This window comes from Lepidochelys kempii, chromosome 2 (assembly GCF_965140285.1).
Source record: "Lepidochelys kempii isolate rLepKem1 chromosome 2, rLepKem1.hap1, whole genome shotgun sequence".
Taxonomy (NCBI): domain Eukaryota; kingdom Metazoa; phylum Chordata; order Testudines; family Cheloniidae; genus Lepidochelys; species Lepidochelys kempii.
Genome location: NC_136381.1, coordinates 87924608 through 87946100, shown reverse-complemented (window position 1 = coordinate 87946100; position 21493 = coordinate 87924608). Strand labels below are relative to the sequence as shown.

At 39.4% G+C, this 21493-nt stretch overlaps 1 protein-coding gene across 9 annotated transcripts in view; it reads right to left on the bottom strand.

Annotated features, from left to right (window-relative positions):
• The window catches only part of PTPRM (protein tyrosine phosphatase receptor type M), an 835052-nt gene that overhangs the window by 506939 nt on the left and 306620 nt on the right, over positions 1-21493 (bottom strand). For all 9 annotated transcript variants that reach the window (XM_073331568.2, XM_073331567.2, XM_073331560.2 and 6 more), the window contains one exon: positions 1270-1392. In XM_073331568.2, coding sequence (XP_073187669.1) covers positions 1270-1279 — 10 coding nt within the window. In that variant the 5' untranslated portion in view covers positions 1280-1392. The remainder of the gene's footprint in view (positions 1-1269; positions 1393-21493) is intronic.

Genomic DNA, 21493 nt, shown 5'->3' with positions numbered 1-21493 from the left:
TTTTAATATTGTTGCATAAAGCTTTTTGCTGTGAAAGCCAAGAATTCCCCACAAACCATTAATCTAAGTTGTTCTACTCATTACCGTCAGAAATTAGTTTTTCTAAAATATGTAGCTCAGAAACTGCTGACAAACTACTTCAAATCAATTTTTTTAAATGTTTCTCATAACTCATTGTTCAAGGCTAACTGAAAACTAATTAAAATTGTCAAGAAAATGATTTGAACAAGAAGAAAAGAAAAAAAATGTCTACACCAGTGAAGAGGAAAAATTGATACTACTTGACTGGATCTCTGCTCTTGAATCTGTTGTCTTTATTGTTTGTCAAATGAGAATTCCTCTGCTGTCAAAGGGGTTTTTGACCTTTCAAAGCATCATATGTATGTCCCTATCAGAGAGCAATTGTCCATGTTCTTTGTCCAGAACTCCAAGAACATTTCACTTCCTTTCTGAATGGAGAGAAAAGAGCTCCCTAATCTCTCAATACAATTTATTCCCAAATTAAATGTCCATGTAACTAGATAACCAGAAAGTTAAAACATCAAGGATTTTCATCTCCCACTCTGACAGGAAGGCAGGAGGACAAAGAATCAAGTCAAGTGACATACGATAAATTATATTACACACAAGTCATTTTCCTTTCTCTAACAATAACACTACCTACATTAACTAGATTCTTATCCTTGGAAACTGAACACCTTCAAAAGTACATTCATCAAATTGTAGACAGCAAAAACCTGTCCAAATACCCCCAAATTTGGGAAACTTCCTGTTTGTGGAAGGAAAGAGATAGGTAGTACTGCAAGCAATGCAAGTGTTAAGATATTGCATCTGGCCCCTTATTTAGTCTTTTTTTTTTTTAAAGTGTTTCTCTTCAAAACAGTTTGTATTACCTTTCAATTTGTTTTAAAAAAAATACTTAAAACCATTGTTTTCTCTCCAAGATTTTTTCCCCTTTGAATATTCCTTTTTACAAGATTCCTTTCCACTACTACTACAACATATTAATTTTTATTCCTTCATTCTAGTTTTCTTCTCTCTTTCCTAATTACAGGTATCAAAGTTTGAAACCTTTTGCCTACAGTTTTAAGCATAACAAAAACAACTTCAGTTTGCAGAATGTTCTGTCACACAGTTACCCAAATCATTTCGAAGAGCTAAGTACTACAATTGCAATAAGATTTAGATGAAGCAATGTTCTCTCAATAGCACTGTCACACAGTGCTACAAGCCAAAATGAAAGAAAAGGAGTTTGAACTGAAAACAAACCTGATGGCATCCACGGATCAGATGAGGGCTTTAACAGTGTGTTCACCTGGTCCCAGTTAAGATCATCATCATCAGATTGACTATATCCACAGGAGCTAAATGGCTCATCAAAGGAACAACCTCCTGTAAAATAAATGCACAGGTACAAATTAAATCGAGCAAGCAAATATCAGATGATGAGTTCTATTTCCTTTCCGAATCATTTGGATACCAAGCTGAATTTGAGTCACAGTCATGATAGCTTCACAGAAAATAGGAAATCTTTTTGCTGTGGAAATCTAATCTCAGAGGGGACAAACATGAAATTTAGAATTTCAGTCAATGTTTCACTTACTATTTGGCGTCCAGTACAAAAAACAAACAAAAAAAGGAGTCCAAGAGAACTCCTTCAGCACTGACTGGAGCCAACAGACCTGAACCTGAAGATCACATCTTTGAGAGCAAGCAAGGGAGAAGAAAACAGGTGGCTCTGGAGAAAATTCTCCAAAAAGGAATAGTACTGTTTCTGTGTTTTCCTTCCCTTTCTCCTCAGTTGTCCAATCATCAGAGCAGCATCCTTGTTTCGGGGGACTACACCATTCAAAGGCAGAGCAGAGTAAAATAAAATATCAAGCATATAGAAGAAAGAAAACCTAGAATGTCTGCTCACTTTTATAGTTGCCAGAGCTTTATTTTGTTAATAGTAGTGTCACTCCTCAACCTCCTGGAGAATACATCATTATGAACACAGTAAGGGTCCAGCAACCACAAAAGAAAATAGAAATTCTTTGTTTCTTTCCTCATTCTTAAAATGTAAGCATTCTTAAAATGGCCTGTATGGACAGAATTACTAAAATTTGTTTATAAAATGCTATCTTTCCTCCTGAAGTCTGTCATTTTACTCCATGAAAATGAAACTTTGTGGACAAAATACAGCCCTAATCATGCATACTTCAGTCCACATTAAAACAGGTGATGCACTTGTTCATATGAAACTAAACTTTGGGGGCTGACCCTCAATTTTGAGACCAGACTGTACAGATATAAGAGACCTAAATTTGCCAAGCTTCACTGAAAAGGGAGCTTCAAACAAAATATAGATACAAAATCTTAAAAAGAAGTCCCTAAATTGCTCCTACAATATTATTAAATCCATGACTAAAGAGTTTCCAAAATACTTTATAAGGAAATAAATGAGTTATGGATAAAATAACCAAAATATTAGCAAAACAGTCTTACTACAACCCACTACTGCCTTCCTATTACATACTGCTGGCTCATAACTGAGAATGAGACACATTTTGTGAGAATTATAACTATAAAATTCATTTTGCATTAACGAACAGTCAATAAAGCATCTCTTCCCTCTCCCCCCCCCAAGTACTGCCATCTGCTTTCCTTTTATTGTGAATCTCACTTAACATATTGTGTATGTCCTAGTTCAGAGGCACAGGTCAACCTACACTGTTCTAAACTGTGCCATGTAGAAGTGTCTTATTCATTAGCTCTTGGTATGCCAGGGAAATTAGCACCAATGGAAACTGTATCTTTCTGTATCACTTTTAGGAGTACAAGTCTCAATTAGATAGTCCACTGGGTACCAAAAAACTCATTGAAGAACTTACAGCACTAAACTCAATCGTTCACCTTGACAACAGATTTAAGTCACTCTTACCAAATTTAACGAATTCAGAAATAAAACAGATTTGTTGAAAGCATACTAAGCGACATCTGTAACATTTGTGGTGAGAAGATTTAAACTATTATGCAGCATTTGCAGGACATATGCTCTAATGTTTGCATAAATGTTGCTTGATGTAGTAAAATTCATCTAGGTGCTTAGTTTCAGACACAGAACAAAGCAGACTTGACCTTGCATTTCACTATTTGAAGAGAAAAATATGCATGAATTTTTATAGGGAATGTCCCTCAGAAAGAGATCCAGAGAAAAGCAAGGGAATGGTTGAAGGGATGATTTACAAAGTAAATCCTGGAAGAATGCATATGACCAAATAAAAAAAAAGTTAGCAGTACGCTAGGGTTTACAGTTAAAATTTATGGTGTATCAATTTAATTCTCTCCATTATGAAAAGGTCTTTATGCATTGAAATGGCACATAAAAATGTCAGTTCTTCCTAAACCCAGGATAAGAACAGTGCTCCTACAAAGTCCAATACTTGTGAAAGTGAAGATTTTGTGAATTTTATATTGCCATTAGATATTTTTCCCCTTCTCTCCAGTTATGAAGTTCACAGAAATATAGATAAACAGGACTGAAGAAGATGGGAAAGACCTACAAGTCTATCCATGCCATCTTCTTCTGCCAATGCAGGAGCATTTCTCAACATATTTTCTACTGTTTTCCATCATTTCTCATGTTAAACTATTGCAAAGTCATACATCAGGAAGTCTGATAACTTTTGTTATTGTTTTTTTCCTATTACTGGCCATATGTGTTCCCCAAATAACTGCTCTTCATCTTTTGTATTTATACCCATCGAACACTTGAATGTCATCACCTTATATATAACACCTCTTCTAAAAGTTAAATTAATCTAATCTTCACATATGGACTATATGCAAGAGGAAGACTTTTACATTCTACACTGCCACAGTGACCAGATTATCACACTGTAAGATAGCCTAGCCTTAAATAGTTAGGTAAGAAAACTACTGACTGAAGTACATGAGATCCTTAATAGCATAGATGTCAACCCATGTTAACCTCTGCATTGGTTTTCAGAAGATAAAACAGATTAATAAATTGAGCTAGACAAAAATTGACTTATTAGGAAGTGTTTTGTAGATTAAAAAACTGTGTCTCATATAAAAAGAAAAGGAGTACTTGTGGCACCTTAGAGACTAACCAATTTATTTGAGCATGAGCTTTCGTGAGCTACAGCTCACTTCATCGGAAGTGAGCTGTAGCTCACGAAAGCTCATGCTCAAATAAACTGGTTAGTCTCTAAGGTGCCACAAGTACTCCTTTTCTTTTTGCGAATACAGACTAACACGGCTGTTACTCTGAAATGTGTCTCATATGTATACTGGGTGCACAGGAAGTTTCATAAGCTGAACTAAAAACACTGAAAATATTTGAGAAACAGCTGGAGAGCATAACAGAATGAGAGAACAAAGTATTGACAATCAAGAACCATGGCAGTTTGAATGGCTTTTATTTGTTTGCAGGTAATTCTGATATTCACATATAATTTAGTTAGAAATGTGGCAAAGCTGTTCATAAATAGGCCAAAACAGCTGACAACAATATCTTTACACTAATTGCTAGTCACGCTCTCCATCTTTCTACTCCCTGTTCTGGCACAATGCTATTACTATACTTGGCTTCTATCTGCACAAAATCAAAACTGAATGCTTTCCTTCTGCACTGATGTTCAGTTAATTGGACACGATATAGACAAGACAACAAGGAAAAATATGTATCAATATCCCCAAACAACCTTAGTTCCTCATGTTTCTTCCACTGTTCTAAAAAAAAAAAAAAAAAAAAAAAAAAGCTTACAACCAACTAATTAGAGGATTGTTTAAACTCAGCTACAAATGTTTGATACATTTTACTTAAAATCACTATTGTTCTATTTAACTGAGTTTATTTTAACAATTAAAATGCAGACTATATCACCTTCTCTAAATCATGTTTTCACTTCACTTCTGAATTTAATTGACAAAAATGATAAAGGTGTATAAAATGCATCCTAACTTTAATCACGTCACATTTAGTGATACTGAGCACAGCAGAAACATTCTTTTAAAAGCTATATAATTTAATCAACCAAAGCAATTTTCCCATGTTACCCTGGCATTAAAATATCTACAAGCTGAACTATATTTTAAAAGTACTATTTCTAGACTTACTGAAATATTTTAAAGAAAATAGGATGTATCTGTTCCATTAAGGTTCTCTGGTTTGTACTGCTTTCATACAAATTTGTGGATTCTTGAGAAAAATTTTATGGACAAAGGATCTATTATTTCTTGTAGATATTAAAAGCTGTGGCATTCAGAATGAATAAAATTGTCCCCAGTAATTGTAGTGTTTCATCCAGTTCACTCTATGCCACTGTAGAACTCTATTTCTTGAGAAAAAAATGTTCTGTTTTTACATGGCTAATTTATTATAGATCTTGAATATGTTGTTGGATTCAGCCAGAAAGTTAAGATAAAATGAAAGCTATTACTGACTTCATTTTTTCCAACAAGAATTACGTTTTTTCAAGGTATTTATTTTACATTCGGCTTACTGTATAAAGGATACAACATAATATTGACTGTTAAAAAGACATTTGGGTTGGGAATGTGACACAATCCAACAAAGACAAAGAAATTCGAAGTTGAGCCAGATACTTGGCCTTGATCCTGCTGTGTTTACATAATGCAGGGATCTCAGATTTTTATGTGGTGTTTCATCCAAATATATGCTACAAAATGTAAGGGTAACGGGACATGTTATGGCTAGGAGTATCAGCCTTAAATGTTAGTTTCTTTGACAGGGAAATGTATGCAGGCTAATACAATGCACCATAACCAGCAATGCAAATGCTCTGTGGCAAATTACATCCAATTTTTACTATAAGGCCCTCTGGGTTTCTGCAGCACTTCTATGAAAAGCAAATAGAAAATTCTGTGGCAGAGATAGGTAAACTCAGTTTTTGAGTTTATTGAATTAAACACGAACATGAATAATACAAGTAAAGCATTATTTATGTCCTAGTTGATATTAATTTTAATTTACATTTTGTTGTCCTCGAATTTTCAGGGTTTAATGTGGCACAGATGGTTGTGTTGTCGAAACATAACCACACTATATGAGTTGTTGGGGAGGGGACAGAGGTTTTAACAGCTGGTTCAAAAATATTTGGGGCTTTTGGCAGAAGAGAAGACATAGGAAGCAATTTGGGCTCTTAGCACCCATGAGGTATTGGTGGCTTTTGGTAATGAGGAGGGGAAGCAATTCCTCTTTCCTCAGTGACAGATGCGAAGGACCAGTGGACTTTTTTTTTTCGGGGGGGGGGGAGAAGGAATCCTATCTGTGACCAGGTGCCCCCTGCCCTTGCAGCCCCCACAGTCCTACTACACCCTGCACCAGGAAAGGAGCAGCAAAGTTGGGTCCTCCAGGCCTGCCTGGAGAGGCAGCATGGATGCAATCAGAGGTCATCAGGCTCAGCTAAAAGGCACTGCAGGGGCTAAGCAGTTCAGTTCCTGGCTAGGGCCATTGGGGCAAAGCAGGGTGTGCCTTGCTGGCCACAGAAGCTCAAGAGACAACCAAAGTTTGGTTTTGGCTGCATTTGCTTAAACAGAGAGAGAGGGGACCTGAGAACTTTAACACTGAGCTAAGGAGTGAAGATAAAGGAGCCAGGTGGGAAGAAGCTTAGTATGTGGCTGCTGTCTAGAGCAATGGTCTCCAAAGCGGGGTGCACATACCCCAGGGGGTGCTCAAGATGATCCACTGGGATGGCGCGGCAGGAGGAGGGGGAAGGCGGCCGGAGGAGCGCCGCCCTAAGATTAGCCAGACTGCTGCCCCTTACAGTGTGCCACCCTAGGCATGTGCTCCCTATGCTGTTGCTTAGAGCCAGCCCTGAGAGGTATCCTGAGGGAAGAGTGGGAGTTCTCCAATGCGGAGGGGTTGACAGTGGCACCCTCACTCGTTCATTCGTTTTCAGAGTATTGCGACATATTGCAGTTTACATGTGTCCAGTTAAGTGGCTTTACGGATTATATTATCTAGTTTTAACTAAACTAACCCTCACAAAATGGACAAGTGGCTTAAAAAGAGTCCTGCAAAGACACAGTGGATTGAAGATAATACTAATAATGCGAGCACAAGCGAACAACAAGAAAATGGCAGAGCTGACAGTTCTCCTCCTAATTCGAGCTCTTCGTCAGCCACATTACGAGGTAAAAACAATGACGATCTAATAGATCTGACAAGAAGTCTGCCAAAAAATTCGAAATTATCAAGAAGACTATTTGAGATATGGATTTACATCCACTATCATTAATGATGAACCTTGCCCTAAATGTATATTGTGCCTTGAGATATTAGCTAATGATAATATGAAGCCATCACGATTAGCAAGACATTTAAAAACTAAGCATCCAGAACATGAAGACAAACCTCTACAATTTTTTCAGCTATGTTTAAAGTCATGAGATACTCAATCCAGTACTTTACAAAATTTCACTAAACTTAATGATAATCGTTTAGAAGCCTCTTTTGAGGTTTCTTACTTAATAGCGAAAGACAAAAAGCCACATACCATTAGGGAAACACTTGTTTTTCCTGCTGCGGCAAAAGTGGATGAAATAATGAACAGAACACAATATGGCGACAAACTAAAATGCATTCCTTTGTCAGCAAATACTGTTGGAAGACGTATAAAAAACATTGCTGAAGATTTGAACAAACAAGTATTAGAATAAATTACGCATTGTGGGAGGTTTGCTATACAGTTGGATGAAAGTACAGACGTTTCTAACATGTCTCAGCTTATGGTATTTGCTAGATCCTGTTTCGATAATGAAATACACGAAGAACTACTTTTTTTGTGAAAAGAACAGGAGTACTTGGGGCACCTTAGAGACTAACAAATTTATTTGAGCATAAGCTTTCATGGGCTACAGCCCACTTCATCAGATGCATAGAATGTAACATATAGTAAGAAGATGGGGGGTGTAGGGAGCTTGGCGGGCCGCATGTTTGAGACCCTGGTTTAGTTAAAACTAGATAATATAATCCGTAAATCCACTTAACCGGGCACACGTAAACTGCAACGTGTTGCAATACGCTGAAAGTGAATGAACGAGTGAGGATGCCACTGTCAACACCTCCGCGTTGTGGAACTCCCACTCTTCCCTCAGGATAACTTGCAGGGCCAGCTCCGGACACCAGCATAGGAAGCACGTGCCTGGGGCGGCACACTCTAAGGGGCGGCATTCTGGCCAATCTTAGGGCGGCGCTCCTCCAGCCGCCCCTTTTCTTTTCCCACTCTGGGGGCGCTCCTCCTGCTGTGCCCCCCAATGGATCATCTTGCACGCACCCCACTTTGGAGACCACTGGACTAGAGGGCCCCTGGGTTGGAACCCGGAGTAGTGGGTGAGCCCCGTGTACCCCACTGACCACTGATTATGTGGTGTAAAGCCTGAGAAGGGGACAAGCTGTTTTGGAAGCTTGAGTGAAGGGCTGAATTTAAAAGGGCCTGATCTGGGGCTGAAAACCCTCATAGGGCAGACAGACTGTTCTTGGACTTTTGCTACCCCAGAAGCATTTTGATTGCGTGACTCATCTGGAGGGTTGAGCACTGAAGGTTGATAACCTACCCAGGGCACCAGTTGCATCAGCTTGAGGCATTCAAGAAGTGAGTGTGCCCCATTATACCATCTCAGCAACTTCTGACAGCAACCCATTCCTCTCTGTCCCAATATCCACGAGTATATTCAACAAAGAGGGCCAAACATTAACTGAATAGTTTATTTAAAATGACCAGCAGGGAAACAGTTAACAATATTGACAAAGTGCCATCATTAAGCTCTACTGAAGAGAATAGGGCAAATCATACCTCACAGTTATTGTTTAGGATTTCCCACTTACGGAGACAAGACAGCGCCTGCACTCACTGCTTTACATTTGTTTGACATTTTTAAAATTAGAGGGTTATTTGCACACATAATGGACTAGAACCTTTCATTTACATATATAAATAAATCTTAGATTTTGCAGAACATTCTGCAACATATGGTGGATTCTGTGAGGCAAATTCTGTGACTGTGGAATTGTAGAATAACTAAGGCCCTTAGGAAACTAAGCAATAATGGAGTGAAAAGTAAAGTACTGTCACACATTACAAACTGGCTAAGACAGAAATGAAAGACCAATTTTCAACATAGCAAAACAGTGCAGGGCCCCATGGTTCTCTGCAAGGACCGTTTAATATATTTATTAAAGATATGGAGAAAGGGATGAGGTGACAAAATTCACGATTCAAAATTATTTACATTAGTCAAATTTGCAAAGACAATGATAGCCCTTAGATTGTCCTAGTAAGGCTAGATGAATGGGCAATTGTCAACAGACTTTTGTATTTGTATGTGGCTTACTGACCTACTTGGAAAGTTCTTTGTATGCAGATTCTTGACAAAACAAGATACAACTATTCCTTCAGTGCTATTATAGCCTATCAAGTTAAAACTACTTTCCAGATGTCTTAGTTCACAGATAGCTTTCACAACAAACTGCAGACATGTTACAGTTGTATTGGCACATTTGAGGCTGTTGCAATGAAGTAAACATAAAAAAAATCCTTATAAACATTTTGCAAGAGAGGTCTCAAGCATGTGCAGAAATCCTTTTTGAAACGAAATAAACCCAAACTAGAAGTGGTTTCAAAATATGCAAAAACTTCAATTTGCAATATGGGCTCATGTCCAGAGTTGTGAACAATTCTCTAATATAAATTACTTGTTATAGAATCTGAAAAGAAATCTGTTGAATAAAATAAAAACCTGGTTACTTCTAGATTAATAGTGAGTGAATAATATGGATATGGGGGGAGATTTTTCAAATGAAAAATTGGGACACCTTTCTTCGTATTCTATACGTGTAGGTTTGGAATGGTTTTGACAAAGGCAGGAGTGGGGTGGGGAAAAAAGCTGTCCTAGGTGCATGGAAGGGTTTTGTCAGCCTGGGATGCAGTTCTCAATGTGGAAAGTTTTGGCCTGAGGGGTGTGGGAGGACTTTCACAGCTGGGAGACGCTAGGGAGTTGCACTGGGGTATGTGTGTGGGAGAGTGTGGACACAGACTTGTTCTGAGGCTGTAGAAAGGTTTTGGCAGCTTCACACAGTGGCTGATGGAGTGGAGAATCCAATTTTTGATGCTTCATTGAAGAGGGTCAAAAAGTTTGGATGACACTTCAGAAACAACCCAGAACTTTCACCAAACGTTTGTTGCTGTTCTGTCTGTTCTCTCCACACACACCCCCCTCAGCCCTTTTAAATGTTGTCAAAACCAACATGTCTCTGCAAAACATTTAAACTAAGAAGGAACACCATATTTCAGCAATGTTCCAATTATAAAGCCCCTGTGAAAATCTGCCCAAATTTGTCCAAGTTACTATAAAACTTCAAAAAAAAGATCAGTTTGCACATGCTCATAGACTTCATGAGTTTTAGCAACTAAAATCTGTGAAGACTGCACCCTCACTAAGCATACTTCATCCCCTCACATCTGCTGACTGGACTCTGCATGTACCAAACAACCGAGTATGCTCTCTCAGCTCCTAGTGCTGATCAGACTGAATGCACCTTCAATACAGTGCAACTGCCATGTTCCAGCCCAAGGGTGAAGCTGGCCTTTGCCTATAAATGGCCTTTCCCTGTAATGGCTGTCCTGGGCAGGGTGGGCTAGGCCCCAGAACTGAGAATAGGGAGCCTGTGCTCTCAATGACTCTCATGCTGGCATCCGGGCAGCATAGGAGAAGAAGCTGTCTGATTCAAACGCAGAGTGGACAAAAGAATAGACCCAGGGGGAGGTAATGGAGTTGACTAGAACAATGAATCTAGTGAGGCTGGGACAAAGAGCCAGGAATGGTGAAGACTGGATGGAGCCAAAGAAGGGGTTGGGGAGAAGACTCAGATTGGATTCTCAGATTGGATTCAGATTGGTTTCTCACACCTGGTCTGGGAGAGTAGGCCTGAGAGCCAGTGAGGAGAGGGAAATGGGAGACAGGAAAGGGGAACAGCAACTAGCTGGGCCTGAAGACTGGGAATTGGGGACGGGGGAAAGAGAGATTGGGACTCAGAGGAAACCCAGAGGGGGAGACTAGGATTGGCTGGGCAAGGAAACTGTGACAAGAAGCCTAAGGATTAGGGGAAGCCAGGAGAATGGGATTGGAACAAAGAGCCAGGAGTGGAAAAGAGACAAGACGTGAAAACGGATTGGAGCAGGGCAGAAGGGGTCAGACTTGGGGCAAACAGGTAGGAGAGTCTATGCCCACTGCACAAACATTTTTCCAGTGTCTGGAAAAGGAAACTAAAATTCCTGAGTCTCTCCATTCCCCTGCTATCAGCAAATATTTGTGAACCCCACTGGTGAAGTATTTCACTACCCTCTTGTGTTGGTCCATATACAGGATAACAACCTACTTCTGCTGTCAGTTATTCCATAATCTCAAGGGGTAGAAGCCTGTCTGGTGAATCAAATGTTTCTGTTCCTTCTTATGAACCATGTGGATGCCAATATGATACCCCATGATGAAATCAGTTTGTTTGCTTAAAAAACAAACCTAGGAAAAACCCCTAGGAAGGGGAAAAACACCCCTAGGAAATTAAACCTCCAGATTGCCTGTGCCATCTTAATTTGGCCCTCTTGTGTGTATGCATTTTTCCCCACAAAACTCCTGCCTCACCCAGAGCAAAGGATGAATCTATTCTGGTGATGAATCAGAGCTGTGTTATAAAGGAGGCTATTTCTACGCAGGACCCCTTCCTCATTTGTTGCACAAGTTGGAAGGTATGCAATGAATGAGGTAAGAGATTGCAGGAAGAAAAAAAGGATGGTTTCATGGTTAAGACAGTTGAATGCTGTTCAGGAAAACTGGTTTCTTTTCATCCCTCTGCCACAGAGTTCCTGTGTTTAAACCAAACTTTCCAGAAATGGTCACTAATAGTGTGTTCCTCTTTCCGGTGCCTTGATACTCTAGAGTCTGATTTGCAGAAGTGCTGAGCACTCACAGCTGCCACTGAGGTCAGTGAGAGCTGTGCCTTGCACATATGCAGTGCTATATAATAAGTACTCTGAAAAACCAGGTCTCAAATTGAGCACTCAAAATTAGTGGAAACTTTTTACCTTAATCTCTGTGTCTCAGCTTACTAGCTGGTACCGCCCCCCCACCTTATCTCACAAGGGTGTTGCAGAGATAAATTAATGTATGTCTGTGAAGTACTCAGATATTGTAGTGACCAGCGCCACAGAAAACCCCATAATGAAATGATTAACTCAGGGCTTGTCTACACAGCCCCACAGTTCAGATTAAAGGGGTTTTGAATTGCTGTGCATGGTCGCATGATGCGCTGTAACTCCCCCATGTTTACAGAGTACTATGTTTATGCTAACTAGCTACCTTTTGTTGGTGCTCACAGCCTCCACATGGGGGAGTCACAGTGCAGCACACTAGTGCACGCTGCAGTTCACTAGCCTCCCTCTCCATCGATGGTTTGAATACTGTGCTGTACATAAGGAACAGGGCCATACCCTGAACACTGAGGATAAAGGAAATGATGAAAGGCTGCTCACTACGTGAGCTCTGTGTACTGAATGAGGCAGAATTATTGTGGAAAAAAATATGCAATCATATAATTCAAGATGATATCAGAATGCCTATGAACAGGAATGACAAATTAAGGTTTGCATACAGGCAACCTTAATTCTGGATTTCCCCAACTTTGAGTGCTTGACTTCTCAGCCTTAATTATTAAGTTGTTTTGACAATTGTGTGTGTAAAGCTGTATATTACAGCCACAAGAATGGCCATGATCTGTCTAGCTCAGTAGCCTGTCTTCTGAGAGTGGCTGGTGCCAGATGCTTCAGAGGAAATGAACAGAACTGGGCAACTTATTGAGTGATCCATCCTCTGACATCAGTCCAAGCTTCTGATAGTCAGAGGTTTAGGGACACCCAGAGCATTGAGTACCCTGACCATCTTGGCTAATAGCCATTGATAGACCTATCCAATACTAAGTAGTCAGCCATGAAGGGTTTTTCAGAACATGCACCAAAGCAAATAGACAGATCCTCAAATCCATAAAGAACTTTATAGGGTTTCTTCCTAGTATTGTAGGAATTATTAAAACAGATGTTTGCAGAATCTATTCAGAGTTTTATGGCTTAATAGTATGAAAGGCTATCATGTTAGCTATTAAAATAAGTTTGTGGGTTTTTAATAAAATTATAAGTTAATACTAACAAAGATAAGTTATTGGTACAAAACAAAAGCCACCACAGCCTTTTAGAATTTTATTCCTTTAGATCATTTTAATTATTTTACTTGTTTATACAGTGGCAACTATATAACCTTTACAACTTTTAAAGTAGTATATCTGTCAAACAAATTGATCTCCAAACAACTTAAGTTTACATATAAAATATACACAACAAATGTAAAATAAGAAACTCACTGAGACTAATAAAAACCAGGAAAGAAAGCACAGTAAGAACATACATAAACAAAGAACATACAAACTAAAATAATCAAAATGAACAATAAGGAAAAGAAATGGTGATCAAAGCCTCACACCTTCTGCAAGAAATGACACCTACAGCAGAAATACAGGTTTCAGAGTAGCAGCCGTGTTAGTCTGTATCCGCAAAAAGGAGTACTTGTGGCACCTTAGAGACTAACCAATTTATTTGAGCATAAGCTTTCGTGAGCTACAGCTCACTTCATCGGATGCATTCAGTGGAAAATACAGAGGGGAGATTTTTATACACAGAGAACATGAAACAATGGGTGTTACCATACACACTGTAACAAGAGTGATCAGGTAAAGGTGAGCTATTACATGCAGGAGAGCGGGGGGGGGGGGGAGAAGACACCTTTTGTAGTGATAATCAAGGTGGGCCATTTCCAGTAGACGACAACAATGTCTGAGGAACAGTGTGTGGGGGGGGAAACGAGGGCATAACCATGGGGAAATAGTTTTACTTTGTGTAATGACCCATCCACTCCCATCTTTATTCAAGCCTAAGTTAATTGTATCCAGTTTGCAAATTAATTCCAAATCAGCAGTCTCTCGTTGGAGTCTGGTTTTGAAGTTTTTTTTGTTGAAGAATTGCCACTTTTAGGTCTGTAATCGAGTGACCAGAGAGACTGAAGTGTTCTCCAACTGGTTTTTGAATGTTATCATTCTTGACGTCTGATTTGTGTCCATTTATTCTTTTACGTAGAGACTGTCCAGTTTGGCCAATGTACATGGCAGAGGGGCATTGCAGGCACATGATGGCATATATCACATTGGTAGATGCGCAGGTGAACAAGCCTCTGATAGTGTGGCTGATGTGATTATCCCCTGAATAGATATGTGGGCACAGTTGGCAACGGGCTTTGTTGCAAAGATAGGTTCCTGGTTAGTGGTTCTGGTGTGTGGTGTGTGAGTAGGGACATTAGGGGAGGAGAGCTGAGGAAGCGTTGTTCTAAGTCAGCCATAAAAATGTTGGCATACTGTGGGGCCATGCAGGTGCCCATAGCAGTGCCGCTGATTTGAAGGTATACAAATATACTGGCAAATGCTTTTCTACAAAGGAAATGACTATCAAAGCAGTCCATCAGGAACCAAACCCCTCTGTATGGCCAAAGACTGAAAGCTGTCTAAAATGTTAATATCCTCAGGTACGTCATGCCATTAGAACACCAGGGTGGGGGTGGATGGTGGTGCAGATCAACTTTCAAATATAATATAATATAATTATTAGATAGATGATAGACACAAACAAACCCCTCCACACAGGTAGGCAACGTAAAAAAAAAAATCGTGCATAGGAGGGTCAAACTGGAGGCAAGTGATCAGCATATGTTTTGGAATTGTCCCAAACTACAAAAATATTCAGTTCTGATAAAAATATTCTACAAAAATGATTAAATCAAAGTCAAGCTTCCCTTATGCTTTGTATCTTGTTTGTTACATATAAATGACAATGCCATATTTCACAGATACAAAAAGCTCTTACATAAATTGCTTCAATTGCTTAGACCAAAAACACTAAGCTACAAATAACTGAAGGAGGAATATCATGCAATATCTGCAAAATAGAATTCACAAGTTAAAAGATAGTCTGCCATTAGGGGGGAAAAAAGCCTCATGCAAGACTCTGATCTTATATGGTTCCTATAAAAGAATTTTCTCAAGAAGATGATCCTAAATATCTTTTTTCAATGAAGCGACCAAGAACAATGAAACCCCACAAAATATTTTGATTCATAGCTCCCTGAATTCAAGAACTACATATCTGCTATTTGTATTTATACACACATGCATTTCAGTGATGCTTTAGCTTCAATCCCATGTAACAACTTATAAATCAGGGATCATGCTCTCCAGCCCATCGCATAAACCTGCTCCTTTGTTCCCTTCCTGCGAAAGCCAAACTTCCTCAACCAAATTCCAGGAGATAATATATGACAAAAGCATGTTGTTCATGCACACATATGTAAGCTATTGTCAGAAGTATATAATTTATCCCTCCACTTTTATGGGAAGTCTTCATATAATAATTATTGAGTTGACTAATATTTAGCACTTATGCAGCTCTCCATCAATAGATCTCAAAGTGCTTTATGAAGATGGGTAAATATTACCCCTGGATGTACAAAGTTCAGGTGCAGGGAAATTAAGTATCTTGACAAAAATTACAGAATGAGTCAATGGCAGCGCCAAGAACAGAACCCAGATTTCCAAGCTGGAAATCTATCCACTGGATAATACTACTTCCTACTCCCTAACTCCATCAATTGTGCATGACTGTTATCTCACTTTAACAAACAGGAAAAGTAAGGAAAACATTGTGGTTAGTGCTTATCTCTTCTCCCATTCATTACAATCTTAGGCTAAGCTGGTAAATCATGCGTGTAAACATGCATGTTTTGCTTGTTTATGGATTCATAGATTCCAAGGCCAGAGGGGATGATCTAGTCTGACCTCCTGTATAGCACATGCCGTAGAACAGAGATGGGCAAACTACGGCCCATGGGACCATCCTGCCCGGCCCTTGAGCACCCGGCTGGGGAAGCTAGCCCCCGGCTCCTCCCCTGCTGCCTCAGCTCACCATGCCGCCAGCGCTCTGGGCAGTGGGGCTGCGAGCTCCTGCGGGGCGGTGCAGCTGCCAGCCTTGCTGCTCTGAGAGGCATGATAATGGGGCAGGGAGCAGGGGGAGTTGGATAAGGGGCAGGGGGTCCGGGCGGCAGTCAGGGGACAGGGAGCAGGGGGCGGTTGGATAGGCATGGGAGTCCCAGGGCTCCTGTCATGGGGCGGAGGGGGGGTATGGATGGGGTGGTCAGGGGAGGGGAAGTGGGAGAGGGCAGATAGGGGGTGGGGGCCAGGCTGTTTGGGGAGGCACAGCCTTCCCTACCCGGCCCTCCATACAGTTTCGGAACTCCGATGTGGCCCTCAGGCCAAAAAGTTTGCCCACCCTTACCACAGAATATCCCCAAAATAATTCCCAGAGCAGATATTTAAAACAAAACAAACAGCCAGCCAACCTTGACTGACAATTTTTAAATGACGGAGAATCCTCTAAGATCTTGGCGAGTTGTTCCAATGGGTAATTGCTCTCATCACTGAAAATGTACACCTTATTTCCAGTCTGAATTTGTCTAGCTTCAACTTCTAGCTGTTAGATTAGGTTATAACTTTCTCTGCTAGATTGAAGAGCCCATTATTAAATATTTGTTCCCCATGCAGATACTTACAGACTGTAATCATGTCACCCCTTAACCTTCTTTGTTAAGATAAACAGATTGAGCTCCCTGAGTCCATCACTATGAGGCACAATTTCAAATCCTTTAAATCATTCTTGTGGTTCTTCTCTGAACCCTCTCCAACTTATCAACATCCTTCTTGAACTGTGAACACCAGAACTGGACACAGTATTCCAGCAGCATTTGCACCAGTGCCTCAGAGGAAAATATCCTCTATACTCCGACTCAAGATCCCCCTCTTTATGCATCTCAGAATCACATCAGCCCCTTTGGCCACAATATTAAACTGCGAGCTTGTCTCATTATCCACCGTGACCCTGAAATCTTTTAGAGTCACTACTTCCCAGAATACAGTCCACCCCTTCTTTAATGTATGGCCTACATTCTTTGTTCTTAAATGTACACATTTAGCTGTATTAAAACACATTTTTAGTTGGCCCAGCTTACCAAGTAATCCAGATAGCTCTGGTTTCAGAGTAGCAGCCGTGTTAGTCTGTATCCGCAAAAAGAAAAGGAATACTTGTGGCACCTTAGAGACTAACAAATTTATTTGAGCATAAGCTTTCATGAGCTACTGCTCACTTCATTGGATAGCTCTGCGTCAGTGACCTAGCCTCTTCGTTATTTACCAATTCCCGTGTCATCTGCAAACTTTGTCAGTGATTATTTTATGTTTTCTTCCAGGTCATTAATAAAAATCTTAAACAGTCTAGGGCCAAGAACCAGTACCCACAGGACACCAATGATAAAACACACATGCACTGATGATTACCTGTTTACAGCTACATTTTAAGACCTAACAGTTAATCACATTTTAATCCATTTAATGTCTTTCCAATTTTTAAACAAAATGTCACGTGCTACCAAGTCAAATGCCTTACAGAAGTCTAAGTATATTACATCAACACTATCACCTTTATCAACCACATTTGTAATTTCATCCAAAAAAATCAAGTTTGAGAAGATCTATTTTCCATAAATGCACTTGGATTGACATTACTATTATCCTCCTTTAATTTATTATTAATCAATAACATATCAGCCACTCCACTGCCCACCAAGAATCAATATCAGACTGACAGGCTCATAATTACCCAGGTCATCCTATTTGCCCCTTTTCAATATCAGCAAAAGAGAAGTTTCTTTCAGTCTTCTGGAACTTCCCTAGCGTTCCAAGACATATTGAAAAAAAATCAACGTTAACAGTGCAGTGAACTCCTCAGCCCAATCTTAAAAAAAAAACAAAAACAAAAAACCCCTCTTGGATGCAAATTATCTGCACCTTCTGATATAAAAAGGTCTAACTTTAGGAGCTTATGATATTATCTGATTAAACTATGATTATATAGATCATTGTTGCTACTACTTTTATATAATTGCAACAAACCTTGTACAAAATGGGTCATGAAAGATGTCTATGGTAAGGTTATGATTCGCTGAATATGATTATCATATTTGCATGCATGTATCATTTTGTATCTGAAGTTATGAATATTAACTATGTACCTGTATTTCTAATGAGTTTGGTTCTGGGAAACACCAACAAAGTGTTTAGCCAGCACATTGTGAAGGAACTATTCAAGTTAAGTGGCTCATCAAAAGGACACAACTCACAATGGACGACACCCATCTACACTGAATAGACTATCCTATGAACGTTCTGTCTGGGGTATCGGAAATGGCTTCTTCTGTGACTAAGTGAAATCATGTATGGACATGTGACTTTTCCATGTGAATCCAAACTCCATCTCTTACCTGTAATTTTCCACTAGCTGTGCTGAGGGCTTTGTTTGAAACAATCGATTTCCCTCCACATGACAGAAGCTATAAAAGGCCCTGGAAACCCCACCATTTTGCCTCTTTCCTGCTCAAACTTCTGGACTATGGACTTATACTAATGGGAGCATTCTAACCAAGGGACTGATGACTTTCCAATGATTTAGAAGTAACCAGAGACTTGGTTTAAACCAGAAGTTTTATGCCATCACTGCTACAAGCCTGAACCAAGAACTTTGCAATTGTGGTATGTATTTGATTCCTTTAACCAATTTTAACTCTCACCTTTTTTCTTTTTATAAATAAACCTTTAGATTTTTTAAACTAAAGGATTGGCAACAGAGTGATTATTGGGTAAGACCTGAGTTATAGACTGACCTGGGTGGGTGGCTGGTCCTTTGGGATCAGAAGAACTATGAAAATCATAAAGAAGGCTTACAAAGCAAAAGTGAACAGTCACATAAATGATTACGACATGAAACAAAAGAACTTAAGAGCTGAAAAAGAACAATGTAAGTAAATCCAACTCTATAAAATGTAACTGCATCCAAAATGTAATGAGGTATATAAAGCCAAATGAAAGAAAAGAAAGTGAAGCCTACGTAATACAGTGTGGCTGCACCAAAATCAGAATACAACAAGGACAGTCCAACCAAAATGATGAGAAAAGAAATCAAAACAACAAAGGTGAAGGGAATTTCTTTTTTCCAAAATGTGTGTGTATGTATGTATTTTGTGTTTAACTGCAAAATCATGTCCGATTTGCATCTCCTGCTTACTTAGGAAGAGCACATCAGTGTGTTCACCTCAAAGTACAATATGGGTGCAACTGTTCTTTGGTGCTGTTTATAAGCAAAGTGAAGAGGAAAGGTAACTTTCATGTTAGGCTCTGGTCAGATATAGTAGTCAGTCATGATATTCAAGTGGAGATCAACAACACTTTGTCCTTCAGTAATTATAGTGACAAAATACACATACATCTTCTTTCCACTGAATATTGGTATTCATTTTGCCTATGCAGTGTCCTGCCATTTTCATTTACATCATGAATACTCTCACATTCTCGCTATGGTTTTGATTTCACCACCGTCTCTACTTTCAGCTCACTGTCTGAAAAGATGTTTCACCAAAATATGCACTTCGCAGGTAGGTCTGATTAGAATTAAAAAGGAAAACATACAAACAAAATAATAAGTTGACCATTTCACGAACTTGTTTTGTTTCGCTGAAGGCACACAGTGGCCTAATAACAAAAAGGATAAAACAAAATGTGACCAAAATTAACACTTAAGATGTTTCTTACTAGTGTTCACCAAGGTGAAATTCCACCCTGTGCAAAGAGTAAATTCAAGCTCCAGGCCTATGCACCATTAAGCTTTCAATATAAGACTTAAGAAGGACATAAGAAGTTGTGATGACTGACTGTAGAAAGGCGAATTTCACGTCACCCACCAGTAGCTGCCTTGGAGGTTGTACATGAGTAGTTCATAAGTCAAAAGCATGTGTACCCTATGCCCTTCTACTCCATCTAAGGTGCTCAAAGTAATCTACAGATTATTAAAATATAAAATAGGGTAATCCATCAAAGATTGGCAGCAGAGGGAGAGAAACTGAAATGTCAAAGTGGCATCGGTCGAGAGAGGAAGCTACACATACTAAAGCCTCTGAATAAACCAAAAATACCTGGGGGGAGGGCGGGGTGAAGACAGTTGAGCCATTTATTGTTAAAAATGATAGGTAGCGCTGAAACACACAACCCATATCCAAAAATCCACCATACATCAGGGCTCACTTACCTCCCACACCCTGCCCAATCTAAGACTCGGCGATGGAACTTCAGAAGAATACAATAATCAAGACTGTAACTACAAGGCCACATAATGCTTCTCTAAGATCACCACAGGATAAATAAGACTGCAAGTTTTGCAGCAGGAAGAACTCATATACCACATCCATCCCATAGCTTTCCACAAACAGGGCATGGTGAAAAAGAATGCTCAGATTTTGACGCTGGCTAACTTCTTTCAAAATAACAGGTTTCAGAGTAGCAGCTGTGTTAGTCTGTATTCGCAAAAAGAAAAGGAGTACTTGTGGCACTTTAAAATTTATTAGTCTCTAAGGTGCCACAAGTCCTCCTTTACTTTCAAAGTATGCTCTCTTGAGTCACAAAGTTATATAAATAAACTTTCGACCACTAATATCACAATTCTTTCAAAATATATTGCTTTTTGAGAAGTTACTATTTAGTAACACTGTAGCTTTCCACTTCTATTTAACTGTTAAAACCTAACACTCAAATACTTAATTTGAGATGAAGATACAGTGTCCTAAAGTGCAGTTTTTCCACACATAGTATGCAATGGATGCTGCACTGGATGTGCTGAGATTAAGACTAAGGAGATGATAAACAATACGGAACCAGAGACACGTTAGCCTTCTGCCTGGGCATCCATTTTTCCACCCAACAAACTAGTTTTCAGCCAGATCTCATACCATGTGTCTAATTATTCTGACTGAAGAAAAAGAGGGCTACTTTAACAGATTTACCATAAATCTTAGTTAAATTTATTATAGGGTTTAAAAACCAGCTGACAAGACAGATCTTACTTTATAGGTCAAAATATCTCTGTTTACCCCTTTCATCACAGTAGTAGGTAAATGGCCTATTAATGACAGGCAGTTCCCGTGTGGTCACAAAACAATTACAATGTATGATCTGCTAAAATAATGTATTGGCGCATATCCTTCACTGAGCAGTACAGTGGGTTATATTAAAATATGCAACTTCGTATGTTTAAAGTGGAGATTTCCAATCTATTTGTGCAAGATCAATTAAAAAGAGATACAAAGAAGTTCTGAATTTTCAAACTTGGATAAAGTTCAGCTCTCAGTGTGAGATCTGAGATTTGTTTTTGCACTTTCACAATGTTTATTGCAGGTTAATACTGTCTATTAGTTACTAGACAGAAGAACTAAGGGCTTG